Below are 20,773 nucleotides of genomic sequence, written 5' to 3'. Positions count from 1 at the left end.
TGGCTTTGTAAACCTGATGGATATCTTTTATAAGGAAGTTGCAATGCATTTAGAGATTTCGGCTCCTAAATGTTGCTGGGCTTGCTTCCCAAAGTCCATCAGCAGCCTTTGGAATGTGCAAATAGAGCTCTCAAGTAGTTCTGATGATTAAGGCAATATCTTCATCTTTCCTAAATCATTGATTTAAGTTATGGCCTTCTCTTCTGCCTCCCAGCAATATAAATACTGTAGCTCCAAATAGTTGAGCAGCATATCTTTTAAGGGATGATGGGAGCACTTCACTTGGTGTGTGGAATTCTAAGCAGACACAACAGTTCAAAATCAAGCTTACGTGGAACAGCTGAGATGAATCTGCACATGCGTAAACAGGAGGGCAGGATGGATATGATACAATAATTGTAGACATTACATTAGCATCTAAAAGAAGTACGTCAAACAATAATTATTACATATAAAGCAATCCAGACCAATTAAATATATCTAGAGAAGCAGTGTGTTTTCCCATCCCATAACTCCTTTTGTTTCTCATTTTTCTTATTCTCACTGTTGTATCTCTTTGCTGTTGTAAAGACCTCCCACCTTTAATGTTCACACAATGAAGCCTTTGATGTAGGAGCTTTATCTCACTTTTCCATGTGTTCAACAGTAGCATATATCAACCTTATCTTCTCTGTTCATGAGGAAAGCAATAATTTAAATTTTTCTCCTCAAACTGATCTTACAAGGGATGTGACATTTGTACAATAGAGCTCACAAGGGTCATTGCAGGGGCTTAGCATCAGCACAGCACCCCCCAGACGCAATCACAATTATATATTAGAAGTTCTGTTCTGTTCCGTGCTCTATTGCTGCTGTTGTGGCAAGCAGCAAAGAAGGAGAAATGCTGATGACATGACAAGGATATCTCAAGCTTTTGAAGAAGGCATCAAAAAGAGTGGTGCCCTGGAAAGCAAGATGAGTGTGATGCACAGCATTGAGCTGAGAATGTGGCTGGGGGTCACAGTTCTGATTTCTCTTGCTGTGTGCTTGGCTGTGGAGGAAGCAACTGATGAAGGAATACCTTGTTCAAAATACCAGCAAGCTTTCAACCATTCATGCTATGAGTTTGTTAGACTCCAGCAAACCTTCACAAGTGCCCAGAGATGGTGTGAGAGAGGAGGAGGGCACCTTGTCTTTATTCAAAATGAGGACACTCAAGAGTTCTTGCAAAAACATATTGCTGAGGACCAGGAATGGTGGATAGGACTGATCTCAAACTCCTTGCTGAATGAAACTACTGATGGTAGGTGGCTTTTAAATCACGTCTTTAAAATTGTATCAGCTCAGAATGCTTTCTTAACATGGTAAAAATGCAGTGCCTTTGTAGATATCTGCTAAAAAGCCTCTGTCTTTTGTTGCTGTATCTTCTGATTTAGATTAAGGTGTTTAATTGCCTGCTTCACTTCCTCGTTGCATGTTATTACTCTTTCCTTTGGATCTTGTGGTTGTGTGAACACATGGTGAATGAGACCAGGTTGTTGACCCAGTGAAACAAATGTGCTGCATAAAGTCTCCAGTGGAAGCCAATTCATCCCACCAGGAAGTGCTGCAAGGTCTGATGCAAGGGAAATGGTGAAATCTTGAGGCTGGGAGCACAGGTGGAAGTGGCAGTATCTCTTTTCATGATTGTATCTGGTTCAATATAAAATGTAATTGAAAATCCTTACTCAGACTGAACCATCTCTGCTTCAGTGAGGAGCAGAGCTACAGTCCTGCTCTGCAGGGTCTAATTGTTTTACTGTGGAAAACAAACATTCAGGACTCAATTTCTCTGTTCACAGGGTCAATAACTTGGCTGGACACTTCAAACATAAGCTACAGTAAATGGTACAAGGATCAGCCCTCTCCCTTCTCATCCACGTGTGGGTACATCCTGAAGAATGCCAAGTATCAGTGGGGTGTGACTGAAAATTGCAGCCAGGAATTTTACTTCATTTGCGAGTTTGGTAAGATACACAGCAGCTGGAACAGTGAAGTGAGTGTGCCGTGATCACAATGGGGCATAAGCTGCCTTGTTGCTTTCAAAGTACCTGGGAAATAACTTAATGAATCTACTGAATGTGAATAAGTAAAAAGCCATATAACCCTAGCAGGTGCTCCTTTTGCAGTGTGCTAATGTAAGATCTGATCCATAGAAGGAAGAACACACAGGTCACTGGGAGATGTAGGTGCTCAGCAACCAGACATTTAGGCCCAGGGTTCCAGCACAGGGTTGATAAAATAGAAACAGATCTGAGAGTGAATCTAATGTTTAGCTGTCCACATCCTCAGTGGATATAAGCTGGATAGGTTAAAACACAGCTGCAAGAATAAACTCCCACAACACCATGGCACCTGAGCTAGGTGGGATGTGTGGCTGCCCTGTAAAAGCACTCATTAATGTATGCCAGAAAATTTCCATTTGTAACTGCAGCAAAAATACTGGCAGGCTTCCAGAGGCACCACTCCTTGCAGCCTGGAGTGAGCAAAAGTGAGAGCAAGTTTTTCTTGTTCTCAGACCCCTCCATCAGGTGAAGTTCAAGGTTTCCCCCAGGTTAAGGAAGCAAAGAGGAACCTGTACTTCCTGTGCTCAGACAGAAAATCCACAGACCTTGTGTCCCTCAAATTGTGACCTGGAACAAACAGTTCTGGAAATGAATGATTTCAACATATAGATACGAGGGGAATTTGTGTTCCTCACACTTTGCACAAGAGTACTTTTAACTGCAGCTAGAACTGGGGTCACAAGCACTGGAAGGACAGTCTAGCTGTGGGCTCACTAATATAAAAAGGCTTCCAGTGAAGTATGCAAGTACAGGTTTCCACAAGCCCTAGAACTGCTACTGCCCTGTCCAGCAGTCTACTACTACTGACATAAATAACAAGTTGTTCTGCAATAAGCAAAGCTAATAAAGTTTTGTTTCCTATCCTGATTTTCTGTTCCACATCCCCTTCCTCCCCTCCTCCTCAGCACACCCAGTTCACTCTCATATCCCACCATGTCCCACCTCTGCAGATACTTTTCACTGCCTCAGCTCCCTCCCCTGCAGCTGCTCCAGAGTTCTAGCTGCATGTGCTGGCCATTTGAATTTCATGTCCCAGAATAGGCAAACACAGGTTTATAATTCCTACTCCTCAGAGAGGCATTGATGTAGCTCTTTCTCTTCTCCCTAGATATTGCATTAATCAAATTTTAGGGTGTTGGAGGTTTATATCTATACATCAAATTAAGCTGAAGATGACTAACATTAAAAATGACTGGGGGAGAGGAAACTGGCAGACAGCACAATCCCTTAAGCTTATTTTCCCTGCAAAAACAGACTAAAATTATTTTTCCATTCCAACCACGGTAGACAACTGTCTGTTTGTAAGGAAACTATCATCTGTTACCATAGGATCTGACTGAGAGCCCATTAAATTCAAAGAGCAACAATATCCTACACTACATTCATCATTCCACTACCCAGGAAACCAAGACCAGATCGAGGCAATTCTACCATTTGGTGCTCTGTAGGTTAGCAGTTTATTATAGTATCAAACCAGGGTTTGTACCTAGAAACACAGACCAAGTTTTGTGCATCTTTCCATGTAAAAGTGCGAGACAGCAAATACTGTGAGAAATCTTCATATGGAGAACAAAAAAAGGCATGAGATAATAGTCCATACTAGAATTTACCAGCAAGTTATTTTTCAAGCTTATTTAGAGAGATCTAATCTGCAAACTGATCATGTTGCTATAGTTACAGCCAGGCTTAGCTTTAGCCTTTAAATAACAATAGCACACAATTATTGCAGTGTGCACACATTGGCACTGTTAATCAAGGGGCTTGTGGGGAATGATCCAAACAACAACGGGACGACAATGTGTTTAAACCTGGGGCAGCTGAAACAAAAACATCCTTTTGCAATACTCCCATATGAGAGCAGTTATTCACGTCCTCCTCTTCAGGGTATTAAGCATCCTGATTACTACACGATACTAAGAATTCTGAAAGATAATTAACTGTCCCAGATTAATCAAAGAATGAGGTATATGCATTTAGAGCTATGACCTTATCCATCTGAGCAGTCCTGTTGAATGAAGTCAGTCAAATATCACACAGGAACAAAGGAGTCTCTGTAGCAGAAATGAGATCAGCTCCCATAGTTAATATGCAAACTATTCTCCAAAGCAATTACCTGAATATTATGCAATCCATACACCTCTTTCGGAAGTAAGGAGTAATTTTAAACATTCCAGTATTTCAGGTCAAACAAATGCTAAGAGTTTTCCACAAATATACTATTTTTATAATTAAAATATTTTTGATTATTTAAAATGTCCTCAGTGTTCTAAGGCAGTAAAAACATAAATCTATTAATTATGACTTTTAAAAAATAAAAATATTTAATTATTTTGTAATTTCCTTCTGTTTTCTTGATTGTTTGGCTTAAGAGGGAGAAAAGGGAAGGAAGACTAACAAAACAAAATTAACATGACATAGAATTGTAGCAGGATTTTTCAGAAATTCAAAAAGGTAATATTTGGAGTTTTTTCTCCTATTAGATTCTGGCCAGAGCATTGCTTGTGATAATTACAATGCCACTGTACAGTGTGGATCAGGAGAAGTTATTCAAGTTGAAGAGAGCTTCTATGGGCGGAAGACCCCTCACTACTGTGTGTCAGAGACTCCTCTCCAGTTTGAAACAGATGAAGGCTGCAGCTGGATCAGTGTCAAGGATGAAGTGGCAGGTGGTGTCTTACAGTATTGCTTGTCAGAAACAGTGTGTACCAAAATTCCTTATCCCTCGAATACTTTATCCTGTATTCCAGTAGGGTTAGCAAGTGGGAAAGTGGATTATTCCTAAAATGAAGGGAATCACAGAGAACTTCTGACAGGGAGGATGTTGCTACAGGAGGCTGGATGGAAAGGAGGGATTTTGTTACAAGCAAAGATTCAGAAGAGGGGAGGAGCAAATGAAGGACAAGGGTGTGCCTGGTTCTCACAGTACGAAGAAAATATGTGAGCACACTGATATCCGTAACAAATTCAGTGGGATACACAAGGTTTGACAGAGATGGAAGGCAGCACATCCAGACAAACCTAACTCCAAACCAGGGGGGGTGAAAAGGCTGATGCCCATGGGGATACGAGGGCAGGAGGAGCCTGCTGCTGTCTGCCACATGTCACGCACCCACCCTGCTGGAGCCAAGGGCTTGGAGACTAAACAGTGACTGTGGCCTGTCCCCAGGATGATTCTTAGGGCTTCCAGCCAAAATGAAACAAAATACATAAGTGCTTTTCTGGTACCTTTTCCAATTTGGCTTTGTTCCAATAAAATGAATTGGTGCTAAGAAATGCCACACAATAAGTAACACACTAAAGTCAAAGTGATGTGGAAATTTGTCTAGAAATCAGAGACATGATACTGGTCCTCCTGCCCTTTTTGTTTCTCAACCATCTTTCATCTGAGCTGTAGTGACAGTAAAGGCAAAAGCCAGGTGCTGATCTGAAATGCTCCCTTTCCAGGCCAGTGTCACGGTCTGCAGGCCTGCCAGGTGGCAGCAGATGGCACTTTCTTTGGAGATCCTTGTCCAGCTTTGGGAAGCTATTTGTCTATTCAATACCACTGCAAGGAAGGTAAGGGGGAGGGGGGGGGCTGTCCACACCAAAACCCTGTGCTGTTCTTTGCTGCAACACTGTGACCAATGATATTTATCTTAAAATTTATCATTGTTCCATCCTCAGGGAAGAAATCGGAGTAGTGGTGATCACTAAAAATAGGCACAAAAATGTAGATTCCCTGTCTTAACTGGAGGGTTTGGGTAGAATACAAAGCCCAGAAATTCAGACACATAAAGCAAATTTAGATGAAATGATGTTCCAACAAGAATCTTGACCAGTAGATATGGAAAAGAATCAGCTCTCTGTCACAACACTAATGCACACAAATTAGCAGTAGTACCAGCTGTGGTTTGGAGCAGACTGGCTCTCAATGACTGAAAATTAATTAAATTTTGTAAGAAAAGTAGACAAACATTGGCACTGAATTCTGTCATTCTGTTTTGCAGGTCTGCAGCTGGTTATGACAGACACATGTTTTGTCTTTGAAAATATCACGGTCACTTTGAACTGGCTGCTCTCACCATACTCTGGGAACCTTTCCTGTACCATTAGCACTGGGGATGGTTACACTATTGATCCTTACTACCCTCTAACGTAAGAAATAGCCTTCATTTCTCTTCAGACAAACACTTTTCATTGCATTCATTTCAGACAAGTACTTTTCATTGCTTTCCCTGTATTGAATGTGCCAAGTCTCATAAATGAGATGTTAAAAACTAGATAGCTTAATAATAGAACATACATACAAGAGACTTGGATCTTGCAAGAATCTGTTCTGAAATCAATAAAAATTTTTACATTAAGCTGCCAACAACAATCTTTCTTCTATTATAACAAGTTTTTCCTGTTTCCAGGAGTATTTATTCCAGATCTTAAGACTCAAAATTACTGAAAACATGTCAGCAATTGCCAAACTACAAGTAAATATTATTCCTTTAAGTTTAAAGAGTGTTTTTTGATAACAATTAAAATATATCAACAAAATTCTGTGATTTTTCTTCTGTTTTAATTGCATAAAAATCCTGTCTTTAATAGATCAAACATTTTTTTTGCTGGATTTAATAATCAGATTTTGTCTTAATGGTAGGAATGACATTTGAATGAATGAAATTTGGGGATGTGTTGTCAGGTAAGGTGAAGGATTTCCCAGGAAGGTCTTCCACAACAGGCAGCTGTTCTCTTTGTATTCTAGACTTGTCAGCAACCTCACATACAGGTACTCCTCTGCTGGGGAGTTTACAGTTTTTGTGGAGTGCACCACCAGCGAGTGGCACGTGATGGCACAGAGGCAGGTGACTGTTCAAGATCAGGTGGATCAGCTCAGCATTTCTGGGTGCTACAGCCAGTATGAAACAGGGAACAGCTCCCACTGCCGTACCCTGTATGGGGAGGTGTTGTGGATCCAAGTTCAGCTCAGTGGAGGTGAGTATAATTTCTCTGCATGATTTAAAGAGAAGGGTAAATATTATTGCCATCCATGGGATAGAAGCAGGATTTTTATTATGCAAAATAATAATCCTTCTTCTTAGTGAATGCTTTCCCTCTAATTGTTGTATTCCTGCAATTTAATTCCCTCAGTTCCACTGAAGGAGTTCTTTCTCAGAGATATTTCACCACCTAAAGCATAAATATAAACCATTTTTTGTTATTGCCAAAGCTGACAGCACAAGCATAACTTTGGTCACAAAAATCCACATTATGCCAGTCAGAATATTTCTGTATTTGAAGTTAGAAATTCATGGAAATGCTCCTCTGATTAGAGTAAGAGGATTCCACTCTGAGCTGGACACATTTGCTGGTGTACATTTCTTTCTCTCTTCAAGTTCCTCAAAGCTTGTGTGCTGAAAAAAACCAAAATTCAGTAGTGTATGTTTGAATTCTCTTCTCAAAACATTCCCAGCAGAAAATACATGACAGATTTTCATTAAGTCACCTTAAGTGACTTTATTAAAAATGATTGCATTGCTGCAGTGTTCCTGTGATTCCTGTATAAACACAGGAATGCTGCACAAAGCAGCTGGAATTTGTTGGCCTATTGTACAAGCTGTGAGAAATTTTCATCTGTGTGTTTGCAGGCAATGGAGTAACCTACAGCATGTTAGCAGATAACATGACACTGACTGAATCCAGTGCAGAGGAAGGTCTTGTCCCTCATAACCTGACACTCAACAGTGCTTCCCAAAAGCTGATAGGCCCAGGGATGCACTGGCTGGAAATCCGAGCATCCAGGAACACGACGGCATCAGAGATCTCCGGGAGTATTGCTGTTCATTTAATTGAACCAGTATCTGGGATTCAGGCTGCAGTAGCTTCCCACACTCTGCAGCTGGGGGAGGATTTGGAGGTGAATGTGTCTGTGTCCCATGGTGCCCCAGAGCAGCTGATGTTTGAGGTGATGGGATCCAACCAAACCCGCTGTCACAGAGCAGACAGCCCTCGTGGGGAGCTGCAGACGTACAGCATTCCTGCTCTGTCGGAAGGTACAGCACACTGACACCTCCTGTGCTTCCAGGACATCACAGATGAGTACAGGTCACATATAGAGTCACAGCATCCTGGTGACAGTAATGTACAGCTGAATTTGGAGCTTTTCTGACTGCTCAAACTCAGTCTGCAGAGCAGGATGAACAGCACAGTCCTATGTAAGCGAGCTAAAAAATGGAGCTGACAAAGGCGTCTGCATATGCAGACTCAGAGCAAGGCTTCACCTGATTCTTGCAATGGAATTGACATAGTTGAAAGACATAGGGTTTATTTTTTCATGGCACCATCTGATTGAAGTACAAATGAGGACATTTTCTTAAATAGCAAAGAGTTTTCCTCCTGTTTGTTCATAATGCTTCAAGTTTAGACTGCTCTGCATTTTACTCCTCATAATCTGAGGAGTTCTCAGTAGTCAAAGACAAAGAAATGTGTAATTTTTCTACCTGTCTGTTTCCAACACAACTTTTGTTGGAGTTAATTATGAATAAACATTTTAGTAATATTATCCTTCTATTATTACATAGTCAAGGCCTTTAAAATGTGGAATTAGGCAGATTGTGCTTAAGAGTTAATTAACAGTGGCAGAAGATAAAGAAGTTTCCACCTTTAATGAGCTATTCCAACCCCATGCCGAAGTGGAAACATTAGAAGCTAATTATGATTTCATTTCATATTTTAAAATTATTCAGTATTAAAGTTCTATTTGTTCTCTCTGTACCCATTTGAATATCCTTTCCCCACAGGTGGAAATATTCAAACAAGATAGCTACTGTCTCAAGATGCCTAAACTCAGTTTTCCTCCAGTGTTTGTACACCTCTACTTTCCTGTGTGATAATATCATAGTCAGCTGACAAAGAATAGCATGACAAGGGCTAGGAAAGGGACAACTGAATTATTAAGAAGTTGAGATAAAGAGGGAAAACATTCCAGGAAAAGCCTTTCAGCAGTGGACACCCATCAGAAACCCCCCTGAAAACTCTTAACACAAAAGAAGGGGGTTTTCTTTACAAATTGTATATTATACCTCAAACATGTTGGACTGAGCCCATGCTACTCTTAACTGGCCCTTTGCCTTCTCTAGGTACTTTCCAAGTGAAAGTGGTGGCCATGAATGCCTTCTCAAATGCGAGTCTGGATCTTGGATTCATCACTGTGTTGGCAAACGGTTCCCATAAAAAAGGTAATTGCATTAATCTGACCTTGCTGTTTTGACCACGTAAGTGTCTTTTTGCAATCAGAGCATTTCATGGAGTGTTTATGGTTTTTATGTAGTAATTGCTTTCCTTCCAGCAACAGTGCTGAAAACTTTTGTGGAGGCTTCTTCCTGATGAAGGCAGATTCCCTGACTTTGATGTAGTCATAAATTAGCATCACTCTGTATATGTAACACATTGCACATTTGCTGTTTGTCCTAGAAATAATGAGTGCAGTTTATGGCTCGGGACATAGCTTTGAAACCAGAAAATATTTGCATCACAGCAGTCTCATAAATTACTGCCACTAATGGCTTCTAGATGGCTCATCCTTACATTTACAAGAGCAGATTATACCAGAAATAAAATAACCTTAGCACTAATTGTACTGAAAGTTTTTCAGAGCTTTCCATCAATTTTCCTTTGTACATCCATGAAACTCCATCACCTTCTGTGAATATATTTTGATTTATACCATTATGTTTGAAGAATTAGGATCATATCCTTTGTAGTCTGTGATGCGCTGCTTGTTACCATTTTACCTATTTGACTGTGCAGTTTATCACAGCTCTGGAATCTGATTCTTACAGCCCCATCTTTCACACTGTCAGTAGTCAAATCCTGGGGATTTAAGTCATATTCACTGAGGGTGTCTGAAAGCTTTACAGGTAGCACTAAAATATTCTGTTCTCCTTTGCATTAAACAGATTCTGCTAAGGAAGAAGGCATCTACAAAACAAATATCCGAAAGAAAAATGTAAGTATTATTTAAGGATCTTTCTTTAAAATTGCCTAGAAATTTTTCTTACCAGTGAAAGTACCGTATAAGACAGGGGAAAGAAGTATTTGTAGCAGAGTAAATTATGGAGTAGATGTTCTGTTCCCCATATGGTTTAACACAAAATCTACAACACAAGTCTTGGAGACAAATGTGTTTACTGGCATTCCATCTACAATTCATTAAAAAGATTAAAGAAAATTAACTTTCCACAACAATTCAGTTTTGGAAGTTTAAATTGATCTAAACAAGATGAATTTTTAATTCATCTACTTGATGAATGCAAACCTCTCTCTGAAGAGTGATCCTTCAAGTAGAGTTTAATATATTTTATATGGTTCCCAAGTGTTTTCTATTTCTGTATTGGAGTGTTTAAATTATTTTGCAATGAAAAATTTTCTAATTTATGGCAAACTAAGAAGTTAATGATACACCAGTTGCTAGCAGCTGTCCAAATTTAAATAATAAAAATGCCAGATAGAATATTTGATCATCTTAAAAATCTAGTTTTTAGCTGTAACACTAGCAGACAGACAGCTGCTGTGGGAGATATACTGCTTCACAAGAAGCCATCATGCTTTACAGATTGCCTGTAAGAATATATTGCATTACAGGAATATAAATCTAATCCAAGCCCAAGTGTATCACAGTTCTGTACACAGAAAGACAAGCTCAGCCACCCCTTCTTCTCTTTGTTTATAGCTGCAATGTATCCAATTCAGAAAAAAAAGGCATGTACCAGAGGACAAATGGCTGCTCAAGGGTTAGAAGTCTTTGGCCACATGTGAAGGTTTAATAGGAATTAATTTCCTAAATACCTAGTTTTGAAAATGGGAGCTGCACTCCTAAACCAATTCTGTATTTGGGAAAATTTTACCACACAATTTTTCTGTGCCATCTGCTTCTATTCCCATAGCTTCTACTTCCATACTATCTCTGATAAGGAGAAGATCATTTAAACTACAGATCTGCATCCAGTGATTAGGGGTCTAAACTTTCAGACCATTTTCATTATAAAGAAGCAACATATATGTGTGTTTATACATGTTTGTGTTCTAACTGATACATTTACTTCTTATTTAGGATCACAGAATATATATTAAACCGAGTCGCCATGTGGATCCTTTCACAACTGTTACACTTGGCTGGCCAGACAACAACAATAATTCCAGTTTTCTCTGGACCTGTGGTTTGTGCATTTCCCAAACTTTTTTTACCAACTTGTACTTGATGAGTAACAAACTCACTGTTGTGTCAGATCCAGTGTTGAAAATCTGACTTAAGGATGCTTCATTTCCTTGTTTTTAAGTTTGCCACTCACTGAACATGAAGAATGTCCTTCTACCCAACCCTAGTTTTGGCACCAAAGTAATTAAGGTATATAATATGGCATAGTACTCCATTTTGTCTTCTCCCAAAGGTTTCAGTTTCTCAGTTTTTCAAGATTTACCTGTCCTAAGCTTCACTCTCATAGCCAAGGACTAGTCCCAAGTGATTTACACAGTTAAGCATTTGCAAAGTACATGTGTCTCAATAAAACAGCAATAATTACCATTAAACATGATGCAAAAACACTTCTGACTGAAAACAGGATTGGGATTCAAGCCATCTGTTTCTAACCCCATAATTATCCCTGACCTCATACATGACTCTGGAAAAGCCTGTACTCTGAATCCAGATTACCAACTCTTTAAACTGTGTTCCAGAAATTTGTCTATAAAGCTTTTTTAAACTTATGTCAGGAAAGTCCTTTATAACATGCTGTTCTAACCATAAAGGAAATGTTTCTGCAGGAGCTTGTTGGCCTGCCTGGAATGAATGTGTGAAGCAACAGATAATCCTAATCAACCAAAGTGAGGTGCAAATCCCACCTTCCTGCCTTCCTCCTCCGAAATCAGCAGTGACTGTCAGGATTACTGTCCAAAGCCATGGCAGTGAAGAGAGGCAGGACGAGCAATGTCTCTATGTGACTGCAAAACAAGAACTGCAACTGGAAATCAGGTTTGGTTTTAAACCCTGGTGTTCGCAGATTAATAGTATTACTGCACAAGCATAGTGCAAGTCCACGGTTTCCAATAATAATGATAATAAAGTGGTATTGTACTTTTAGAATCACAGAGTCATAGAATCAAAGAATCACAGAATGGTTTGGGTTGGAAGGGACCTTAAAGATCATCTTGTTCCAACCCTCAGTCATCGGCAGGGATACCACTGGATCAAGTTACTCAGAGTTCCATCCAGCCCAGCCTTAAAACTTCCAGGGATGGAGCATCCACAGCTTCTCTGGGCAGCCCATGCCAGGATCTCAACACCCTCACAGTACAGAAAACTTATTGTTCTAAATCCATTTACACCTTACCATTATAAAAATTACTGACCAATAAGCCTTGCTGCATTTTTCAGTCAATGTTTCTGAACACAATCCCTTTATGAACTGAAATGCATTCTTCCAAGAATCACTTTAGGGTTTTTGACCCCACTGCATCCTTCCAGTGTTGGACATTTCAATGTGTCAACCTCATAGAAACAACAGGAATAAATGCCATTAGGTAAGTATGAAATTTCTCTCAGACATCTCATATTATGTGTAACTTCCATCTTACTTCTTTACAGGTGTGAGGCAAACTGCAAGCCAGTGAATGTTAGTGATGAAGTTGTTTTGAGTGTCTCTGGACAGGAGGACTCCCATACCATATCTTATAACTGGTATTTAGATAACACATTCATAAACAAGGTGAGATCACCAGATTTGTCAGAAATACTGCACACACAAAAATAAATATCCACAAAGCCGTATGGCCTCAGAGGGATATTTTGTCAAGTGGATACTTAGAAAATACTAGTGATGACCAAGAAAAGGGGGTGCATGTGTTGGGAGGGGTTATAATAAAAGGCACCAAACTGCCACCCTGCTCCTGATAAATCACAACAGAAAGAACAGCAAAGAGCCTCTACTGCCATGTGTTCTTTTCTGTCTGATTTTCCAGTCTACAACCCTCCCTCTAGCCTGTGGCCTGACTGGTTTCCAGCAGAACTCTTTGAATTTGCTTCAAAGCAACACATCTGTATTGAGAATGCCCAGCTCCTTCTTGCAGACACAGGGAGAAGCTTTTCAGATTAAAGTAAGAGGTAGGGGCTAACAGGATTTTTAGCATTTTACAGACTCCTTTAAGGTAGTTTCTGCTGACATGACATCATGTTGATGTCACACATGCCTAGCCTCGCTGATAAATATGAAGGTAAATTAATCCACAAATTGAAAGGTATTACTTCACATGTGAGTTCTTTAAAATAATGATAAGTTTGTTCATGGGTGTTGCACAACAAGAGAAATTCAGTTACCTTACTCCAAGCTGTTAATAATTTTGTTAAGGCTCACCTGAAACGAAGTTACACAAAATGCTTGATCAAATAATAGAGCTTTGCTTTATAACGCAAACATTAACATATTTGAGATAGTTCTTTTGCTCTTATGGTCTACTCAGTAGCAGGATTTCACTCCTCATTAGGCCCACGTGGCGGAGCAGAGAGCCGCGCGATGCAGAGCGCTGGGGCACGGCCCTGGCTGATGCTCCGCTCTCTCCTGTGCCAGGCATGGCCCTGGCTGATGCTCCGCTCTCTCCTGTGCCAGGCACGGCCCTGGCTGATGCTCCGCTCTCTCCTGTGCCAGGCACGGCCCTGGCTGATGCTCCGCTCTCTCCTGTGCCAGACACGGCCCTGGCTGATGCTCCGCTCTCTCCTGTGCCAGGCATGACCCAGCGAGGCTACGGCGAGGGCTCGTTCGTGGTGAGCACCGTGCCCCCGCCCGCCCGCCCCGCCTGTGCCGTGAGCCCCGGGCACGGCTCCGTGCTCACCGCCTTCAGAGTCTCCTGCAGCGCCCCCGGCTCGGAGCGCTCGGGCCGGTCCAGTCCTAGCAGGCAGCTCACGTATTGCTTCTATGAGACACCCAGTAAGTGCCCAGGAGAAGTGTTCGGCTTCTCCTAACAAGAGCAAAGGCACAGCCTGCCCTGCTCTGCAGGGAGACTGCTCATGACGAACCGTGCCCTGAGTCCCCTGTTCTCAGAGAGCAGGAGGTGTCTCTGTGGTGTCTGACCACTTCTTTCCCATTTCAGATTCTCTCCTGGATTGTAGCCCGGATCCTGAACTCTTCCCAGTTTATCTTCCACTTGGAGAAGAGGAAAATAATTTTATTTTACATGTGACAATCATTGTTAGCAACAACTTTGGTGACAGAGTTCAAACAAATGCTTCAGTGAAGGTACATGATAGAATTAAAGTTTCAAGAACTCTCAAATTGATAACTAACCCATAATTGACTTTTGGAGCTTCTTCCTGTTTTAGATCTATAACTTCCTTCTGAATGCGCCATAATCACCATTTTTCTATCTAACAGAGACTCTGTGTGCTCAAGGTCAAAAGACCTTCCACTGCCCTTTTTTCTAGAACAGAAGTCTACAAGAATTGTTTGGACATTGATTGAGCAGCATAAGCTTATTTACTGAGTATGGAATTACACTGTGTAGGCCCCAAAAGACTCCTGCTTCTTTCCCAGTGCCACAGTAAGGAGACCCTTATCAGGCCCTTAAAAATAAAACATCTAAAAGGGGGAACATGAAGTTTTATGTCTCACTCTATCTAGGCTGTCATTAAATGATCATGGAAGCTGCTCAAAGAAAATTTTAACAGCCTTGGCAATGTTGAGATCATATCTGATTCCTTCATCAGGTTGGACCTGCAGATATGATGGATGGGAACCTGACCCTGCAGACTGTGATATCTGAGAAGGCAAACACCATCCTAAAAGATGGGAACAACAGCATGAGTCTTTTCCAACTGTACAAGTCAGTAACATCTGTCCTTAATCAGCAGATCCAGGAGGAAAGTTTTAACATGTCTTTACAGACAAATACACGAAAAGAGGTCAGCAAAGCTCTTTGCTTTCTGCTAGCACAATGTCATATAATGGACTCTTCATATTCTTTTACAGCTCCTAAGTAATAAAAATCTCACATATCACCACTTGAAATCAATGAAGGTTTCAAGTTTCTAGCATCTGTCTCAGTGTTTGGCACTGGTTTCAGCTAGTTTGCATTACTTGTCTACATAAATTATTTGTTTTATCACTCATCAGCAAAACAGTTAATTCTCAATTGTTATTTCATTAATTTAAACTAGTTAATTTAAACCTGATTTTCCAAAGCAATTTAAAAATCAATAACATGGCAGCTCCAGTGGGATAAATATCCTAATTTTCCCCAAAAGCACTAGATGGCAGGTAATTTTCTTTTGTCCATTTTAGTCACCAGTTGATGTTTCAGTCATAAGCTGATATTTGTACAGTGCTTTGAGTGCCTCAGATGAAGAGATCTAGAGAATGTATCCTTCAATTAAGATTCATTATTTGAATAACATCAATCACACATGGCTCTGCTTTCTCTGGAAGTGGCATTTACACAGTAATTCACATACATTAGTACAAATTCTCACAAGTAACTCTCCTTGCTCTTAATGGATGGTAAGTGTATGAATTCTCTCTGCTGGGAGGTAACATAAAACTCATGATTATATAATTACTAGGGCAAGTGGCATCTTGTCAGTAGAGCTAATATCAGCTCAAATGATTCTTGTTGTGGAGCCTTACTCTACTGCATAACTTACAGCAAAGCCTGGCTGTCAATACACAGCACTACTTTCACAGTCCTAATTAGCATCTTGTTCCTTTGCCTAATTATCCCTTTTCATCCCAAGCTCCGAGGGCTGATGCTGACAACTCTCTCTGTTGTTAACATAACATCAATGCAGACTGCTCTGAAGATGTCAGAGGTATTGAAAGAAATCACTTACAGGAGTGAAGAGCTGTCTGTCTCAGCACAGGTAAGAAGCAATCCATCCTATATCTCCTCACACTAATAGTAGAGACTCTAATTATCCCACTGACCTTGGAAGAGTTTCAGTGCCTTACAATTATCTGTTCTTACCCATTTTTCCAACTGTACCAGCATGTGTATCTTAACCAGCAGCATTTTGAGTTTTTTGATATTGTCTCAGAAATCTCTACAATCTCTACAATCTCTATCTTAACCAGCAGCATTTTGAGTTTTTTGATATTGTCTCAGAAATCTCTACAATCCAGGCTATGACCATTACATTTATCATACTTTTTTGAGATAGAATCCTTAACTTTTAGTCAGAAACATGCCAGGGTGCATGTTTTCTCTTGTAAAGCAACTTTAGAACCCTGAAGAAGAATTGTCCCAGGAGGGTTTTCTTAGAATTGCCCACATTCATTTATCCCTGATCCTGGCACTGCACAAAATGCACATAAGCAATGGTCAAGGAACATGTCAGCATCCAGAGGAACTGGGCACAAATGTGCAGGTTGGTCTCGCAAAAGTATCTCTTGAATCTTGTCTGGCAACAAGACATTGTTAGTAGATGGTGCTATTTATGCTTATGGGGTGAGCCTATGGCAGGACAGAACAAAGTGTCACTGGGGGAAGTTTCCCAAATAAAAACAGCTGTCCTGATTTCTGATGTATTATAGAGTTGGAGCCAGACAATGGCTTGGGAGCATTGCAGCAGGATGTGGCTAACTTTGGCAAGACAAGAACACAGCTCAGGTCTGGCCCTCACCCTACAGAAAGGCTGAGCAGTGTTCACAGGCTGTGGGGATGGATGTGTCCAAGTCTGCAGTGAATTTGCTTGGTTACTTCACTATCCTGGGCTAAAATCTGGCCAGTGCTTTCCCAGTCACAAAGCTGCATCCAGGCACAAAATAAAAATTGTAAAATTCATTCTCCTTTGGCACTTAGCACTTTGGCACTAAGATCGAAACATGTAACCTAATTTACTACTTTATTGTAAATCTAAAAGCTATCCTTGCCCAGAATTTGACAGACAAGCTTCCTTCAGATGTTATTCATCTTTTTATGGGTTACATCTGTAGAAGCATTTTCATGCCTGTATTCCATTTTGGTGAACAAATAGTATATCATCTTTATTAGCATTTGAACTATTACCCTAGCACAGATAATTATAGTAAAAACAGCATTACCCACTAATAGTCCCAAGAGATTACTGACGTTGCAATATTCAGTAAATGACACAAATGTCACTTCTGTCATTTGCAGTGCCAGCACATATAAACTGCTCCCTATGTTTCTCATGCAGGTGGAAGCCAGCAACACCCTGAAACATGTCAGTGCCTCCTTGCTCGCTGTGAACACAGAGCACAGCAGAGATGGTCAGGAGTTAAAGGAAGCAGCCAACTATCTGTTCAATGCAGTGAGCAATGTTCTTAAAGCTTCTGTAGAAATCAGAGCTGGGAACACTTCAGTGCCAGAGGCAGAACAGGTAATTTAGGTTTGGTCCAGTTTGTACCGTACTATGTGTGAATATTTGCTTTGGGAGGTTTTTAAAAACTTCTGGTGCCTCTTGTATTTTTAAATTGGCACCAGGACGAGTTCATTGTGACATCATGACGGATTTGAATATCGGAGGAAATTTCTCCCCAGTTAGATATGTTAGATTGAATAATGAAGATGATAGAGGCCTCTTAAGATTTGTTACATTGAAAGCTGAACAGGACAGAAAACACAGCATCAGCTCTGACCTCTAATCAATGACAAGAACATTGTGATTTTTTTCAGATTTGCTTCTATCCCCTCCTTTTGCCCCATAATTCAAGGAAGCCACAGGTACTAAATATTCATGACTGCCATCACTACTTCACAGCTTGAACCAGCTCTGGTTGCTGCTTACACTTTTGCAGAAAGCTCTGATTATCTGTTCAGAAAGATGTAACATTTATTTTGTCCTACCCTTTCCTATCTATATGTGAATTGTCACAACTAACTCTGTGAGTTTCCTGGGCTGAACATATTTTAATTTTGTCACTGCAAGGGAGTAAGGATGAAATAAATCTAACCTGAGAGAAAAGAGTATGAACTGGATGAGTTCCCCAACAATAACCCATTAATAATACACAATTGATATGTAATTAGGTCTTGCTTTTCCAAGTAACCAAACACTAATATGTGCAGCTAGGGGCATTAATACACAAAAGTACATGAATATATTGATTGATGTCATGTTTGTAATTTCAATGTGTAGAAGTTACAAACACTACAATATAAAAGTAAAATCTGTAAGGCATTTATTTGCCATCTACAATGTTTCAATGAGAATTACAGAAACTGAATTGCAATAGAATAACTTTTTCTGAGATTAGGAAGCTCATCACCAAGTTTGTCAGTTTCGTAAGACACCAGAATGGTAGCAATGACAAATAAGGTGCAGCTTCATGATCCTGAGTACCTCTGTTGTAAGTTTCCTCCTTTTCCAGAGTTCAGTGTCACACCAGCTCCTGAGCACAGTTGAAAACCTCCAGAGTGCCCTTTTGTTTGGGAAGGCACCGGGTGATGAGCCAACAGTCCTCACCTCTCTCTCTGCCACAATGTACATGCACAGGTAACCGCTACAGTGTCCCCCACTGAAGCTTCTGAGAGCCACAAATGTTAATTCCATTGTGCTTAAACAGAATGTTCAGAATTAACTAAATATTGTAGCATAACGACAATTTCAATAGTGCAACAAGGCTGTTATTAGTGACTGATAGTAAGAGCAGCTTGGACTCCAGGAACATCACCCCAGAAATTCACATGCTGTGTGTTCTTTAACCAGCAGAGAATTTACTACGATTTCCTGAATGAGGCAGTAGTCACTTTGAAATTATGTAGAAAACTCGTGTCATGCAAGCTAAGGGTTTCTTTCCTTTTCTAAGTTCCCGATAATGACATGTTATATGGAACTGTAATCAGCTTGGCAGAAGCAAATATAATCCTGAGGAGCCTGACTAACATTCTCCATTCCCTATAATCATCCCTGAATTGTTCCCTGAGAGCCTGTTTTTCATCCACATCAAACTGTGCATTCAAATCAAGACCATGTTCACACAAAAGCCAACTTTCAGATAAGTACACCTTGGTAAAACTTCCTCTCCAGATACGCCAATTCCACCCCTTTTTTTGATGATTCTATGGTAATGTTACATGGAGTACTACATCAGGGACAGATTCATTTATGAAGTATTTACTGGAATATGCAGAAATAGTTTTGCAACTGAGTTATACTCATGAGGAGGGAAAGATTTCTCTCTAGATATGAAGTCCATGCTATCAATGTTCGGGTTTTTTCTGGTGACTTTTTTTCCTTTTTTTTTTTTTTCTCTTTTATTCTGCTTTGCTTATTATGCCCAACCCTAACTGGACAGATTACAAACAGAAAACATGGATGGCACATCCATTAACGTCTCCAATTCCAGCTCTGCCAGTTTTACTCTCCCGCCTGCTTCCTCTCTCAATGTTCCAGGAGTTGATGGCGAAACAGTGGATATAAGGGCAAGTAAACAGCTTTTATCTAACTCTATCTGATATCCAGCTTATATTCCTGATATAATGGTTTTAGAATCATTTATCCTGTCATCATGAACACAGGAGCCCATGTAATTCCTGCTGTCATGCCAATAAAATAATTTGAAATTATTGGTCAAAGAAGCCTTCTTTTATCTTAATTGCATGAGTTTGGTTCAGCAAGTTAAGGACAACTGAATTCTTAAATTCCCCATCCCATCAGCCCCTTCCATACACTTTGATTCACATGTACATGGCAGGAACAGGCAATGGAATGAATCAATACCTACAAATCTACTTGCTGTTTGTTTATATCTTATGCTCTGAGGAGGATACAAGACCTCAGAGTCCATATCACATTCAAACAAATCTACAGCAGCCTTCTTTCATCCCAGTGAGAAACACCTGAGTGTGGGACACTCAGATCCTGCAAGAGACAAATATGCTGATGGTAGCACGTCCCCCATCTGAATTAGGATGTGGGGTTTTTTTTCCCTCAGAACAATAGATTGCATATAACTGCCATATTTTCATAATAAATTTTCTGAAGATCTCTCTAGTTGATTTGACCCTTTCAGGAGACCCCTAAAGTACCTGCAAACAATTTTTTCATTGTACCTCTTCCAACTCTGCCAAAAAGGTGTCAGTGTATGAAAACAATAAAGATTGTTGTACACATTTCAGAATGAAAATCACTTTCAAGGTTTATAGACTCACCTTAGAAATAAGGTAGAGTTTTATTTAAATCTGGATGCAGACTTCTTGGAAGTCTACTTCTATTTAGGTCTGAGCTCAAGCTTTCACTATTCAGCAATTCAGAGTGTGAATAAAATGAAATACTGACAATAGCTCTGTTGTCTGATTGTTAATTCTTCTAACAGATGGTGAGCTTTGCCATGAATCCCTTTTTCTCCAGTGACAGCAGTTTTGACATCAGTGGAACAGTGGGAGGTCTAAGTCTAACTGGTCTGGATGGTTTGATCATACCAGTCAGCAACCTCAAAGAGAACATTGAGGTAAATCCACTATTTCCTAACTCTCACACCCTTTTCCCATTTTTTTTTCCTTTCTCCATTAACAAAATCATTTGTGTTATCATTTGTGAGGTGGATACAAATGCTGGTAGTGGTCATTACATTAGAAATGGGCTGATGCTGTCTGTAGTTGTGATGGAGGGATTTATGTGATGTGGTGAATGAAATAGCAAATAACATTTTATTCTTCCTTTAAATGAATGTAAGAATGCTAATGGTTGTGGAAATAGATTCCAGATTACAGTCATC

At 40.1% G+C, this 20,773-nt stretch overlaps 1 protein-coding gene across 1 annotated transcript in view; it reads left to right on the top strand.

Annotated features, from left to right (window-relative positions):
- The first annotated feature begins 891 nt into the window (after positions 1-891).
- The window catches only part of LOC131582780 (polycystin-1-like protein 2), a 35,569-nt gene continuing 15,687 nt past the window's right edge, over positions 892-20,773 (top strand). The window contains exons 1-21 of the mRNA XM_058846251.1: positions 892-1,282; positions 1,821-1,985; positions 4,565-4,750; positions 5,529-5,639; positions 6,071-6,218; positions 6,826-7,046; positions 7,700-8,104; positions 9,191-9,289; positions 10,010-10,059; positions 11,164-11,269; positions 11,874-12,081; positions 12,694-12,814; positions 13,068-13,209; positions 13,829-14,029; positions 14,193-14,338; positions 14,806-15,000; positions 15,829-15,954; positions 17,251-17,433; positions 18,425-18,549; positions 19,352-19,478; positions 20,372-20,506. Coding sequence (XP_058702234.1) covers positions 892-1,282; positions 1,821-1,985; positions 4,565-4,750; positions 5,529-5,639; positions 6,071-6,218; positions 6,826-7,046; positions 7,700-8,104; positions 9,191-9,289; positions 10,010-10,059; positions 11,164-11,269; positions 11,874-12,081; positions 12,694-12,814; positions 13,068-13,209; positions 13,829-14,029; positions 14,193-14,338; positions 14,806-15,000; positions 15,829-15,954; positions 17,251-17,433; positions 18,425-18,549; positions 19,352-19,478; positions 20,372-20,506 — 3,591 coding nt within the window. The remainder of the gene's footprint in view (positions 1,283-1,820; positions 1,986-4,564; positions 4,751-5,528; positions 5,640-6,070; positions 6,219-6,825; positions 7,047-7,699; positions 8,105-9,190; positions 9,290-10,009; positions 10,060-11,163; positions 11,270-11,873; positions 12,082-12,693; positions 12,815-13,067; positions 13,210-13,828; positions 14,030-14,192; positions 14,339-14,805; positions 15,001-15,828; positions 15,955-17,250; positions 17,434-18,424; positions 18,550-19,351; positions 19,479-20,371; positions 20,507-20,773) is intronic.

Source organism: Poecile atricapillus, chromosome 10 (assembly GCF_030490865.1).
Source record: "Poecile atricapillus isolate bPoeAtr1 chromosome 10, bPoeAtr1.hap1, whole genome shotgun sequence".
In the NCBI taxonomy this organism is placed as follows: Eukaryota; Metazoa; Chordata; class Aves; order Passeriformes; family Paridae; genus Poecile; species Poecile atricapillus.
This window is presented reverse-complemented; position numbering and strand designations above follow the sequence as displayed.